This window comes from Podospora bellae-mahoneyi, chromosome 2 (assembly GCF_035222275.1).
Source record: "Podospora bellae-mahoneyi strain CBS 112042 chromosome 2, whole genome shotgun sequence".
Lineage (NCBI taxonomy): Eukaryota > Fungi > Ascomycota > Sordariomycetes > Sordariales > Podosporaceae > Podospora > Podospora bellae-mahoneyi.
Window position 1 is genome coordinate 1,108,561 of NC_085881.1, and position 13,353 is coordinate 1,121,913.

Sequence of the window (13,353 nt, forward strand, 5' to 3'; positions counted from 1 at the left end):
AATATCTGCCCCGCAGTGGTTGATAACGATAACGGGCCGTGGAGGGGCACAATCGTGGTGTCTCGGGATTGAAATTCAATGTCACCTTCACACATGGCATGTCTGAGATTTGTTCAGCCTATGAGAAGCATCAATTGAATAGTTGATGTTTTTGAGTCCAGTGGGTAACCTTCACAGAACAGACTGCTGACTATCGCCAGCCCCATACGTCCTCGAGAAGGTTGATCTGTAAGTCCCACCAGCAAACGGACAATCGAAGAGCATACACCGTCATGACAATTTAAGAGTTTCGAATGTTTACTGAATTCTATTCCGTTTGAGCGGGTAAAAATTTGGCGGAAGGAAGCGATCACCAATACCGGCATCGACCGAGGAAAGGCACATTCGAGCGAGAGTAACTGCATTTGTTTCAAGTCCAGTGGAGTCGGTCATTCTTAGACCAACCGGCAAGCAAGGCTGTTGGTCAGCACAATCACAAGCTTGAGAACAAAACAAACAAAAACCCGCCATGGCCCTCCCGATACAAGATCTTCCTGCCTGGGCCCGCCTCAACGATGTCTCCTTCGACAATGTCGAGGTAACCACCACCGTGGACAAGGGATACGGCGTGGTCAGCCAAAAGGACCTCGCTGCCCCTGAAGGCACCGTCGAGACCCCACAGCTGCTCGCCGTCCCTCACGACCTCATCCTCAACTCTCTGGCTGTCGAGGAACACGCAAAAGAAGACAAAGAGTTCAAACAGCTCCTAGAAGCCGTCGGACACCATGTAACCGTGATCCCCAAAACTTGACCTTCTGACACAGACGGCTGACGATAACGTAGCCACCCCGCGTCAACGTTCTGCTCTTCCTGCTTGTTCAGTTAGCGCGGAACTCCAGTCACGCCCATGTGGGTGTTTCCAATCCATGGACTCAGTACTTGCAGTTCCTGCCCAAGACAGTCTTGCTGCCTACCGTCTGGACCGAGGACGAAAGGCCACTGTTGAAAGGCACCTCACTGGAGGTGGCTGTGGGAGCAAAACTCAGAGCCCTCGACAATGAGTTTGAAATGATCCGAGAAGCCTCATCTGATATCCCTTGCTGGAACGACCTTCTTTGGCACAGTGGCGCCGTCTCGCTCAAAGACTGGGTGCATCTCGACGCCCTCTATCGATCAAGATGCCTGGAGCTTCCCAAATCCGGAGAGTCAATGGTCCCCTGCATCGACATGATCAACCATTCGTCCGACCCAAGTGCCTACTACGACCAAAACTCCAACTACGAGGCAGTACTGTTACTTCGCCCGGGAGTGAGCATGTCCAAGGGTCAGGAAGTAACCATCAGTTACGGCGACACCAAGTCTGCAGCTGAGATGCTCTTTAGCTACGGCTTCATCGACCCCGAATCGACGTCCGAGAGCCTGGTACTCCCTCTGGCACCCTTTCCCGACGACCCATTGGCCAAGGCGAAGCTTGTAGCGTTTGGGAAAGCGCCCAAAGTCCACGTGGCTCGGGAGAGCGGCAGCATCCGGTGGGACAGCAATTTTGCATATCTCAAGTGTGTCAACGAGGAGGACGGCCTGGACTTTCGCATCCTGCAGGACAACGAGGGAAACCAGCAGCTGCGCGTTTTCTGGCAAGATGAAGACGTTACAGATCAGATTTCCGAGTTCCAAAAACTAGTAGCCCAAACTCACCCCCTCCCCGAAGTCCTCAGACTTCGAGTTGCCGTCTCAGTTCAGGAGAACCTTGAGATCCATCTTGAGCAGCTCAAGTCGGAGCTTCCCCGCCACGACTCTTCGACAGTCAGAGAAGAATGTCTCAAGCATGGTCTGCTGCTCCGACAGATCGAAACGAGTCTATTGGAAGATGCCATCCAAGCGTTGGAACAAGAGGTGCGTCTCATTGCTTCCCTACCTGCAACATGGTGGTGATGGTGGTCTGGGAGAGCCAAGCTCACCGGCTATGGTAACCAATCGGGGCAGCTGCTAACACGGTCATGCAGAAAAACTCGCTACTGGAAGCCGAAAACGTGGTGGCTTATCTCGGATCGATGGAGACTTCCAATTCGGACCTAGTCGACGAAGAGGCGTCCAATGAGGCCGACGACTTCAGCTAATGGTTGCAGACGCACATCATCCTCCTGCTTCTTTCTGAGTGGTGTGAGGCCTCTGCAACATTCGTATGTCAACCGCCATCGAATGGTTTTGGCTTCTTGAGACGCGGCCTTACCGCACCAATCTCAGCATGGTTCACTTTTTGACAAATTCTTTCCACATATGCCGCTTTCTTTTTTGCACAGAATGCAGAGCTGCTTGAGCTATTCCGCACATCGCTACCTCTACGGAGTTGGCGAGAGTAAGCCTAGAGGGACTACATTGACTAACAAGGCAAAAGGTTCCTCATTGTCTCAGATACAGCTTGGCTAAAGTCTCTTCAGCAAACTCGGCATAGGTTCTAATCTCGGATTCAGCATCCCGACAGTTCACGGACGCTATAGAAAGCTCTGGTTATTCTTGGAAGGATTTTGGAAGCGACAACAGCCAGAACAACGCTACCAAAAAGACAAGCTCAACACCGGCCCCCAACCGCCGCTATCAACAAGGTGTGCCTGGCGGTCAGGACTCTTGTCATACACAGCAGGCGTGGTTCGGCCCTGTCACCCCGGTGAGGACACGGCAGGAGAGCTTCTGGAAAAATCGGACGCATTTTCTACAGCAAGGCACCTTTGCCTTGAATTTATTGACACACTCAAGGGTCGAATGCAGCCGCCTGCCATAACAAAAAACAATCTCCACACGACATGGGGTATTTTGCCGGAAAGTCGATCTCAAAAAGAAGGCCACAACTATCCTCAAAATGCGGGGAAATATTGGGACCCTCGCGAAGAGCCGGACCTGTAACGGCTTTGATGCTCCCTCAGCCTTGGGGTTCTTTTTGTTAGTGCGGAGATGACGTTTAAACCGAAGCGCCGAATGGAATGGTTCAAACAGAAAGCTTCTTAATGCGCTAGTTGGGGATTGTTAAAATGTATGTAAGCGGCTGCTGTACAATCGACCGACTTGAAGATATATCGCCGACCTGTTATCCAATTCCATCATTCGAATGAAACAAGCGCGGCAGGGTTAACCATGGAGTGTTTGCCGGCTGATCGTTTGGAAAGAGACTTGATCATCGCTGTTTCAACCTGAGAAGAAGCTCATCTGTCAAGTTCCAAAGCGGGGGGAGATTCAAGGCTTCTGTTTTCAAGGCATAGATATTTGGGATTGGTTTGGGTAATTCGTACTTGGCTACGACACACAAGTCCTATGACTCCAGGATAATAATCCCCTCTTTTGGACACCTTGTGCTGATATTAACAGGCACACAGACTTGGGTCACCGTTCACCATGGCCTTTTGATCACCGCCTCGGGTGGCAAGGAGCGAAGCTGCTTGCAGTATAGCATGCTGATGCTGTGTGGCCATAGCTGTCACCACGCATGCTGTCGTCGTTATGATGAGCTTGACGAGGCTGGTCACACAGACGACAGCGATCGTGACGAGGTTCGCCTGCTCTCTCCCACTTGTCCCAACAAACAGTCTGGCAACTGCACAGAAACCTGGTCGGTAGTATCCCATCGTCGCAACGCCCAGGAACTTCGCAACGGCGGGTTGTGTCTGCCAAGAGAAGACGTCCCACTTTCCAACTTTTGGTCTGCCGAAGTGCTCATCAACAGTTGCAGTGGTGATCGCCAGCGTTTTCCAGTCTCTGCCAGTGAGAGTGGCCGACGTTAGCCTCAAAGTAGCAAAGGACAGCCAGTTGGAGAGTGGCAGAAAGGTTGTTAGGGCGTGGTTGGTAAAGTCTTGGGAGGTGTGTTCACCGTCCATGCCGCGCATTGTTTTCGGTGGGCATGGTTTTGCCATTGCCCATCACTTACCCCGGAACCTGCCAGAGCTGCTTACCATTTTGCCATGCGGCGTCCTCGTGATGCAGGACGGAGAAGGCCCCGGTTTCTGGGCTGACGGTAAGCGTACCATGGACACGCTTCTCCATGATGCCATCATCACCTGGGTGGCCTATCTGAGCCCTTCTCGAGGATTGAAGTGACGAGTTTGAACGGATCTAGCCCCGTGGCCGACACAGCGAGTGACAGAAGAGGGTGGTGCCATTTTCTGGTCTGGCACTTTCGAGTGGGTGTGGTCATCAGGAACAGGGGAATCTGTTTCCCCAGACTCAGTACGGAGCAGTGCTAGCCTGTTAACTCTCAGCTAACGCAATAGCCTCCCCCCAGTGAACAACCCCCCATCCCCCCTGCTCACCCCGGATTCCCCTCCATGTCCTGCTGGACCGTGATTGGGGCTTTGAGGGCTGGGCGACGTTGGCAGGCCAGCCATCCAATGATTTGTCCGGATTTCCAACCCCTACAACCCTGCCACGCCGCTCCGGCCAAGGGTGCGCCTGGTTGCGAGTGCTGACCGACCGTTTCCATTTTTTCTCCGCAGATTCAATCGCATTTGGACTGGGCCAAGGTCGACCAGAGCCAGAGAGACCAGACTCCGCGTGGGCCGAAGTCCCCAACGTGCCAGCGGACGAGGGCCTGCAGCTTGGCTGCCCACGGCGCCTTTCCCTTTTTTCCCTCACCTCCCGGGCACACACACTCGTCCTGGCTTATCATCCCCCGTTCCGACTCTGGGCAGGGCATGTTGTCATTCATATTAAACCCACCCGCCCCGCCTGTCACGTCTCCCAATTCCCCCCTCTCGAATATAGATTTGCCTCTTTTTACTCTAGAATTCAAAATCTTTTGTCTGGTCCATTCATCAGTCAGTCCATGGTAAACGCGACACCTGCACTACGACGACAAAGCCACGGGGTCCGAGACAGCTGGTGAGGTCTACCCTGCTACTGATCGCATCGCCCGCACCTCCCGTTCAGCCATTCCGCGCCGCCCGCAGCCCGATACCACCGCCACCACCACTTCTACTCTCAGCAAAAAAAAAAAAAATTATACCGCGACGTTTTTTTTTTGTTGTGTAACGGTATCACTGTGCGAATGAGAGGATATCGATAGGCTATTTATTTTGGTTGTTGAAGGAAGAAAGAACGAAAAGAAGAAGCAAACGAATTCAGGGGTTATTTTTTTGTCGACCAAAACACAGACAGCAAGCAATCAACAAGACCGCGAAAATGCCAGGAATTCTGCCTATGAAGGTCATCAAGGTGGGCACCAGCTCCCAAAGCCGTATCGCCCAGGCCTGCGACAGATGCCGCAGCAAGAAGATTCGCTGCGATGGCATTCGCCCTTGCTGCTCGCAGTGCGCCAATGTTGGCTTTGAATGCCGCACCAGCGACAAGCTCAGCCGTCGTGCCTTTCCAAGAGGCTACACCGAGTCGCTCGAGGAGCGCGTCCGCGCCTTGGAGTCGGAGGTTAGGGAGTTGAAGGATCTGTTGGACGAGAAGGATGAGAAGATCGACATATTGTCCAAGATGCACAGCAACCGACGGTCACCGGCGGAATCACCACATAGATCACCACCGCCAACCAGTGTGAGACTGGAGTCTAGCCCACCACCAAGGGAAGATACCTTCCGTGTTCAGGCCTCGCCGTTGCTGCTCGGTGTTGAGAATTCGGATTCGTATTTCATGGGCGCGTCGAGCGGGCGGAGCTTCATTGGTTTGTCGCCGTCTTTGAGCAGACTCGCTTTCTTGCCATGTTTTGCTAACATGCCATCCAGAATCATGCAAGAGGAAGATGCAGGAGAATGGCAAGTCGTGTGCCGATTTCAATCCAGAAGCGTTTTTGCACATCCAGGGGTGCTATCCTCTCGCACAAAAACAACCATCGCCGCAGATGAGGGTTCCCCCACGGTTGTTCACCGACCGCTGCGTCAATGTTTACTTCCAGGAGTGGTCGCCCCTTTTCCCGGTCCTCCACAAGCCGACTTTTCTTCGCGTCTACGAGGAGTTCGTGGCGGACCCGGATAAGATCAAGAACAACCACAAGCTTGCGCAGCTGTACTTGGTCTTTGCGATCGCCGCGCTGTCGAGTGAACAACCAGATCTCGAGCAGATCGCGGCGTGTGAGCAGCAGTGGCAGCGGGCCCTCGAGGCGATTCTCATGGATAATACCATGGTGACGCTTCAATGCCTGTTGCTTGCTCTCATGTACTGCACCATTCGGGCGGACTACAAGAGGCTCCAGCACTACAAGGGCATTGCTGTTGGTTTGTCGCACCGGTTGGGACTCCACCAGAGCCAGAAACGGTTCTCGTTTGGTGTCTTGACAATCGAGACCCGTAAGAAGGTCTTTTGGTCGCTTTATATGCTTGATTGGTATGCTCATCTGTCTTTCAATTCCCTCACAAGCACGTCACTGACCGGTCATAGCTTCTCTGCTGCCCTGCTCGGCCTCCCCAAGCTCCTCAAGGAAGAGGACATCCACTGCGAGTTCCCATCCGACACAGACGACGAATACGTCACGGAGAAGGGGTTCCAGCCGAGCCTTCCTGGCGAGGCGACCCGTTTGTCCAACGCGCTCGCCCTCTTCCGGGGATCCCGAGTGCTCGCAAAGGTGCTCGAGAAGATTTACCCTTCGGCCACGTCGCACGACCTGTCTCTCCAGCAAATGTCCGCTCTCGAGGCCGAGCTGGACGAGTGGTACAACAACCTGCCCCAGCACCTCAAACTCACCTTCAAGCAGGACAAGCCCTCGACCGACGTGACAGGCAGCCGGTCCCCTATCCTTGTAAGTTAGCAGACACTGCAAAATCCGATACCGCGTTGGTGCTCCACCGGTGCTAACCAGGTATCCAGGCCCTTGCATACTATTACATCCGAACCCTGATTTACCGCCCCGCAGTGACGTCTAGCCTGGGGCCCAAGGCGGCTCCGGCGCTGCTGTCGGTCGGCGAGTCGAGCAAGTGCATTATTCAGATTATTCAGCTGCTCGAGGAGCGGAGCCTGAGCTTTTCGTTTTGCCTGAACAAGTACGACACGCTTATTCTCTGTGGCATGGTTTTGCTTTTTCAGACGTTGGACCTCAAGCCGGACAGCAAGGTGTTGAAGGACCACGAGAAGCTGGTCAACGCGGTGATCAAGGTGGTGGATAGGGCAAAAGCCCCGGGGTGCTATGACTTCAAGAGGGTGGCAGGGATGTTGATCGCGGTGGAGGAGCCGCCGGCGGTGGTGGTGCCAGCAGCAGCAACGTCGCCCCCGCAGAGTTTGCCGACCCCGCCGAGGCAAAGCCCGGATTGTGCTGCTGCTCCGCATCAGTTGGGTCAGCAGCAACACCGAGCTTCACCCGGGGCTGCTCCATCGCCGACGACGACCACGACGATCCACAAGACCATCAACAACAACAGTCAGCGGCACAGCATGAGCGAGACGGACCTGAGGATGCAGCAGGAGAAGTTGAGAAGAATCTCCATGCCGCAACCGCAACTGCAACAACACATCCAGCAAGCTCGGGATTTTTCCTCACGGACCCAAAGGGCGTCGTTTGACGGAGCAAGACCGCCGAATGTGCCTCTTCTTCAGAGAGATCAAAGGCTTAGCATGAGCAGCAGCCATGCGCACCACCCTCACAACATGATGGCACGGATCTCGACGCCGTCGTCGCCCGTGCAGGCCCGTCCTCCGCCGCAGAGCCTGATAAGCCAGGCGCAGATCTTTGCGCAGATGCAGAAGCACTCTGGGGCCAGCACGTCGGAGTGGCAGGCGCTGCTGACGAGCATCGAGGGGGATCATCTGAATGTGTATGATGCTATTTATGGGGGGCCGGGGTTGAGCATGGCTACTGCTGGAGACGCGAGTCCTGTGAGTGTGAGTGCTACTTCCGTGCCAACCACGGGGGGGTGGTCGCCTGAGAGTTGGGATGTGACGGGGTTTAATTTGGGGGATTTCGGTGGGGGACAAAACGGTGGTGGGCATGGGACGGCGCAGAGTGTATTGAGTTTGCCGAGCGAGGATAGTTTGAGTTGTAGTGAGGCTGAGATGGGCGGGCCGCCGGGGGGGGGGATGAGGTTGGATGGGTTGGGGGATTTTGGGAGGGGGGGTTTGATGGGAGGGGGGGGTTGTTCGGTTGCTGGGGAGGGGTATTTGGTTGATGGGTTGGAGTTTGGAATCTGATATATAGGTATCTTGACTTTTTGACGAGTTTCAAGGGCGTGGAGTATTGGAGTTGGGTTTGGTATTTATTCTCGGTTGGCGGGCGAGGGACCTGGAATTGGGCTTGGATACCGACGGTACCGGCTGGAGTTTTCGATTGTCATTCATCATCGGGTGGTATTTGGTTCTATGATGACAGGTTGCAAAGCTTGCATTTGTTGGATCTTTTTCGGTGGGGGGGTGGGGAGATGGTGGTGTTTATATTAACGCTCGCTTTGGTTTTTTCTTTCCCTTTTTTTTTTTTTTTTTTTGGAGCGGATGGATATTATTGTCTTTTTTGAGGATTCTTGGGGTTTATATGGTTCAACATATGGTTATTTTAGTTACAGACGGATTTCTGGACAGTTGGTATAGCGGGATTTTAGCTATCAATGAATGGAGTCAAAAGTATTCATACATATCCAGTTGTGATCGATCATGGTAGAGGTTGAATTGAGTTTCCCCCTTGAGACATGCGTCGAGTGTTTTGAGACACCAAGAACACCAAGACATGGACAAGAATGGTCTGGTCTCCGATAAGAAAACCGAATAGCCTCTTCCCTTTGGCGGTGCATTTCTTTGGCGGTGCATTTACGATAGCCGCCAGAGCCCAAGCCCTATGGGCATCGTTGCGCACCTTGCCTAATCCATCTCACGCGACAGGGTGACAGGTCGCCATCAGACCACCGCTGATGAGCACATTTTTGATCGGAGAGAGATTTAGTCAGCTCGGGGCTAGTAACTTTAGCGGGGATCCATAAAAGATGCCAGCCGGGGGTTGTCGTTCGGGATGCTCGCTGTTTGGGAATTCTTGTTGGGATTCGGGGATCTGTTGTGGTGTGGAGAGGTCAGGGTTTGCGAGTCAGTTACCTGCAGGTTGGATCTGGGGATGGGAGGAAGACCCAGAAGGGCCGGGAAGGGAGGGGGGTGAGGGAGGTTCACATTCTTATTCGGAATACCGAAGGATGGATAAGCCTTGATGATTGATGGTCGTTTGCTAACCCTATGATGTGGCCGGGGGATCGTGACTGGTGGCATGGAGCCTGGCTTTTAGGTGGTGGTTATGCTACGTGGTCTGTTTGATGAAATGAGGGGAGAGTTCGTGGTAGATTATTGTGTTGGTGTGTGTGGGGAGAGCGAGCTTGAACAGCTGATGACGATAGGAGTGACAAGGACAGGTGCTGCCATGGAAAACCCTACACGGGAAACAGCTGAATGCCGATGCTGGGAAGCACCCAAGATGAGTTTGCCTCCCCCTTTTTGGCCAATTTTATGGAATCTGGGGTTTGTGTGGGCACGTGGGGAAGGAGGAGGTTTCGAACGAGGTTGTTGGAGTCTGGACGGAGAAACAGGTACCGTGGGTTTGATACAGGCTTCTTCCAAGGGATGTTGGGAGGGATATGAAGTTGGGCGTTGTACAGTATGATCACTTTCTCGTGTTGACATGGAGTGAGTATAATCGTTACGTCTGTTGATTGTCCTCGTGACCAATCTATCAAGAAAGAAAAGAGAAATTCTAGGGGGGCGATTACCTTTTTTCTAGGGGGGCATTACCCCCGCATACCACAACGTATTTTTCTCATTACATCCATTTATTTCCAGTATGACCAATATCGAAGTGAATTTTTTGCCTTACAGATTACAGTATATACTTTATATTTTAAAATGTTGCGGTTAATATACTACCGTAGTGTTAATGCCCGATACCTACGCCCCAATACAAGCCTTCCACCTCAAGCCACCTACCCCCAGGCCTTCAATTGTCGGGCCTTCATTTGCAAGTCGTGAGCGTTGATGTGGTTGATGATGTGGTTGATTATGATGTGGGAGGCTCAGGGACCATATATAACCCTAACCCCATGGGGGGTAATGCCCCCTAGAAAAAGGGTAATGCCCCCCCTAGAATTTCTCAAAAAAAAAAACATCGGTTGCAATATCGGAATGTGGGCGTTCTTCCGCGTCTCCTGCACTGTACCTACATGCGTATATACGCCGTACATCGACGGACATATGCTGCGATGCGTCGACACATAAGCGACTCCAACAATACTCTGCCGCTTTCTTGGAGGTAATCATCTGTAGTTGGCTCGTTTAAGTTGCGGTTGTACCGCATGGCTGGCTCGTCCACAATGTATGCCCGTCATGCGACGCAAATCCGATAGCCGTCTGCGACGTTGGACGGTAGGGTGAGCACCTTATTATAGAGTGTCAAAGACTTCAGGCTGAATAGACTCGCCTCGCGAGCGGGTGTGACCTAAGTGTGTTTAAAGATATTTTGGAGATGGGGTGACCAGAGGTTGGAGGCGAGTGTCGGTAGCAATGATCAGTGTGTCAGTCAACCCGCAAACTGCCGAGATCTTCAGGGCATAGCTACCTAAGATCATCTTTGTAGCCTTCGGAGCATTCACCACAGTAGGATATGATACACATTACAGAACTTGGAAAAAGGATACAAATCCCGCAAAAATCCGATCTGATCTGATCTTGTTGTGCCCCGCCCTCCGGAAACCGGAACGCGTACCTAGCGCCAGATGGATGGAAGCGGCCGCAAAAACGGCGTGGAGGCGGCCATCGCACCGGGATTTAAGGTGGATACTAGGTCCGGCACCTCCGGCCGCTAACAGCGGTTGGGCACAGTTGCACCAGCGGCGGAAGCTCCGCCTTGGCAGCTAAGACAAGTTGCCGCCGCCGGCTCGGGATCCACCAAGAACCCGCCCCGAATGCGACCGTGTTTCCTGCTGGCTGGGTATATACGACTCCACTTGCTTGCGACGACGACGAGGCGTGGATTACATCACTCTGGATATACATCAAGACTTCACAGTTTCAGTATTGCTTTTGACGACGTGACGTTGAACTAGAGTTCAGCTGCCAACTGCAATTCACTCAACCGGTCTCATCTGATCAGCGTACACCACATCTCACCATCAACCAGCACACTACAACCCCCTTGAGCAACATGACAGCAGAAGAGATCCTCAACGACAACACCAAACCCCCATCCCCCTTCTCCCTCGAGAAACCCCCAACCCACCACCATTCCAACCACTACGCCGCGAAACCAACCCCCCAAATCATCGCCCACCGCGGCTACAAAGCCCTCTTCCCAGAAAACTCCATGCTTGCCATCCAAGAAGCCATAAAAGCAGGCGCCCACGCCATCGAGACAGACGTTCACGAATCAAAAGATGGAGTCGTAGTTCTATCCCACGTACGTCTCACCCCCCCCCCTCCTCTTCCACAACAAACACTAACCCCCCCCCCCTTTAGGACCCAACACTAAACCGCTGCTTCTCCCTCCCCCCCAAAATCTCCACCTGCACCTGGCCCTACCTCTCCACCCTCCGTACCACCACCCCCCCTCACGTCCCCTTGGCTCGCCTCTCCGATTTGTTAAACTACCTCTCAACACCCAATCTGTCCCACATTTGGGTATTGCTAGACATCAAAACAGACGACGACCCCAACCTCACACTTGTGCCCTCCATCGCAGCCACTATCGCCTCGAACCCACCGCCAGAAGGAGCCTCCTGGACGTGGCAGGAGAGGATTGTGCTTGGGGGGTGGAATGAGAATTACTTGAGGGCGTTGGGGGAGAAGCTCCCTGGTTTCAGGAGGGCGTATATTGGGTTCTCGCTGCTGTACGCAAAGAGGTTTTTGGATGATGAGAAATGGGCGGGGGTGCAGTTTAATCTGTTGCAGCAGGCGGTTGTGGGGCCGGTTGGGAGGGGATTTGTGCAGTGGGTGAGAAGGGCGAGGACGGAGAGGAGGTTGTGGGTCTGGACGGTGAATGATGAACGGTGGATGAGGTGGGCGTGGAGGAAGGGGGTGGATGGGGTTGTGACGGATGAGGTTGGGTTGTTGAAGAGGGTGCTGGATGGGGATGAGGACAGAGGGAGGGGGAAGGGGGTGACGGTGGGGATGTATATCAAGGCGGCGATGATACAGGCTTTGACGTTGGTTTTGGTGGTGGTTATATGGGGAAGGTTGAGGAAGGTGGGGAGGGTAATTGGGGGGGAGGTGAAGAGGGAGCAGGCGAAGGGGAAGAATTGATTTGAAAGGTGGTTTGTCAAGAGTTTATGCTGGAAAGGGTGTCCATTCTGGGGGTGGGGCATATAACAAGGATATTTATCTGGGACCGGCGGGCTGGTTTCTTTGCGGGGGCCATCACAGCCCTATGGACCCGTAAACAGGGCGTGATGGATACGTTTGTTTCGAGATGGGAGGGTCAGGGCGTTTTAGGAGGATAATTCAGTAGTCATAGCGTGCGGGTGAGCGGGATCGTGTGGGCGGTTATGGAGATTCGGGGTCGGGTGGGATTCCATTGATTAGTTATGATACGGAGTTGTACACAGCGAGTGTTTCGAGTCCTCCAACGTTGTTTTGTGTTGGAGGCCATCCTGATAGATGTAATCTTTAATCTCATCTACTGAACCATCAAGGTGTTTGAGCAGGAGCGAGTGACAGCATGCTGAAACTGAGCGGTAACTTAGACAGGCAGTGTTGGCAGCCTTGCTTCAAAGAAATAAGATGGAATGGTTTCAACAATGGTGTACAACAAACGCAAAAGGCGGACACTTTCCATTGGAGTCTCAGATGTCCAAGGTACAAGTAGAAAAGCGCAGCCATTCCTGCTACATTTTACCAGTGGACATCAAAAAGAAGCCATTCACGAACCCAGCCCCTATTTTGACCATCACTCGAACCTTGTAATATTCTCTAACTTAGTTTCCCAACATGAAACTGTTCTCCTTTTCGAAGGGTCCCGGAACGCAAACATGCATTGCGAAGTCTACGACCTCTGACGGGAAGCTGTGCGGGTTGCCTGCGGTGGAAGGGGGAAGTCTTTGCCGCAACCACAAATGGTAAGTCGCCGCATTGCAATCCCCGATCGCTGCAGAAAGGCCTTGCTATTAACAACCTCCAGTGTCTTCAGGAGAACAGACAAGAATGTCGACGGTGGCCCTTGCGCTCGGGAGATCCCCTGGTACCGGTGTTATTGCAGAGCTCATCAGTACCAGGTGTACAAGAACATGCAAGTGAAGGATGAGCTGGATCGCGGTGCTCGAGCTCAGCAAGCAGACGAGGCCCCGGATCGTACAGCTAAGCAAACGAACGACGAGCGTAATCGCATATTCACCCCTGAAAAGCCACTTACATTGCATATTTTCTCCCTTAGAAAGCCACTTGACGGACGAGGAGCGAATGCGGGGATTTCGCTCGCAAATCTTGGGGGGCTGGAATCGCCCA

The 13,353-nt window shown here is 53.1% G+C and overlaps 4 protein-coding genes across 4 annotated transcripts; 3 read left to right on the top strand and 1 right to left on the bottom strand.

Moving 5' to 3' along the window:
* Positions 1–90: 90 nt before the first annotated feature.
* QC761_202130 (uncharacterized protein) lies at positions 91–3,109 on the top strand. The gene is made up of 3 exons (XM_062875942.1): positions 91–766; positions 823–1,872; positions 1,983–3,109. Exons 1-3 carry the CDS (start codon positions 509–511, stop codon positions 2,094–2,096), a joined length of 1,422 nt encoding a protein of 473 aa, XP_062734491.1. The 5' UTR covers positions 91–508; the 3' UTR covers positions 2,097–3,109.
* Positions 3,110–3,332: 223 nt separating this feature from the next.
* QC761_0033320 (uncharacterized protein) lies at positions 3,333–4,215 on the bottom strand (the record flags this gene model as incomplete). Its single annotated transcript, XM_062872294.1, has 2 exons — positions 3,921–4,215; positions 3,333–3,820 (listed from the first exon to the last, which is right to left on the bottom strand). Exons 1-2 carry the CDS (start codon positions 4,009–4,011, stop codon positions 3,333–3,335), a joined length of 579 nt encoding a protein of 192 aa, XP_062734492.1. The 5' UTR covers positions 4,012–4,215.
* Positions 4,216–4,345: 130 nt separating this feature from the next.
* CAT8 (DNA-binding transcription factor cat8) lies at positions 4,346–8,528 on the top strand. The gene is given in 4 exon segments (XM_062875943.1): positions 4,346–5,632; positions 5,694–6,703; positions 6,772–8,347; positions 8,358–8,528. 3 exon segments carry the CDS (start codon positions 5,146–5,148, stop codon positions 8,083–8,085), a joined length of 2,811 nt encoding a protein of 936 aa, XP_062734493.1. The 5' UTR covers positions 4,346–5,145; the 3' UTR covers positions 8,086–8,347; positions 8,358–8,528.
* A 1,893-nt stretch (positions 8,529–10,421) lies between these two features.
* Positions 10,422–12,454, top strand: QC761_202150 (uncharacterized protein). Its single transcript, XM_062875944.1, has 2 exons — positions 10,422–11,314; positions 11,374–12,454. Exons 1-2 carry the CDS (start codon positions 11,063–11,065, stop codon positions 12,154–12,156), a joined length of 1,035 nt encoding a protein of 344 aa, XP_062734494.1. The 5' UTR covers positions 10,422–11,062; the 3' UTR covers positions 12,157–12,454.
* The last annotated feature ends 899 nt before the right edge of the window (positions 12,455–13,353 follow it).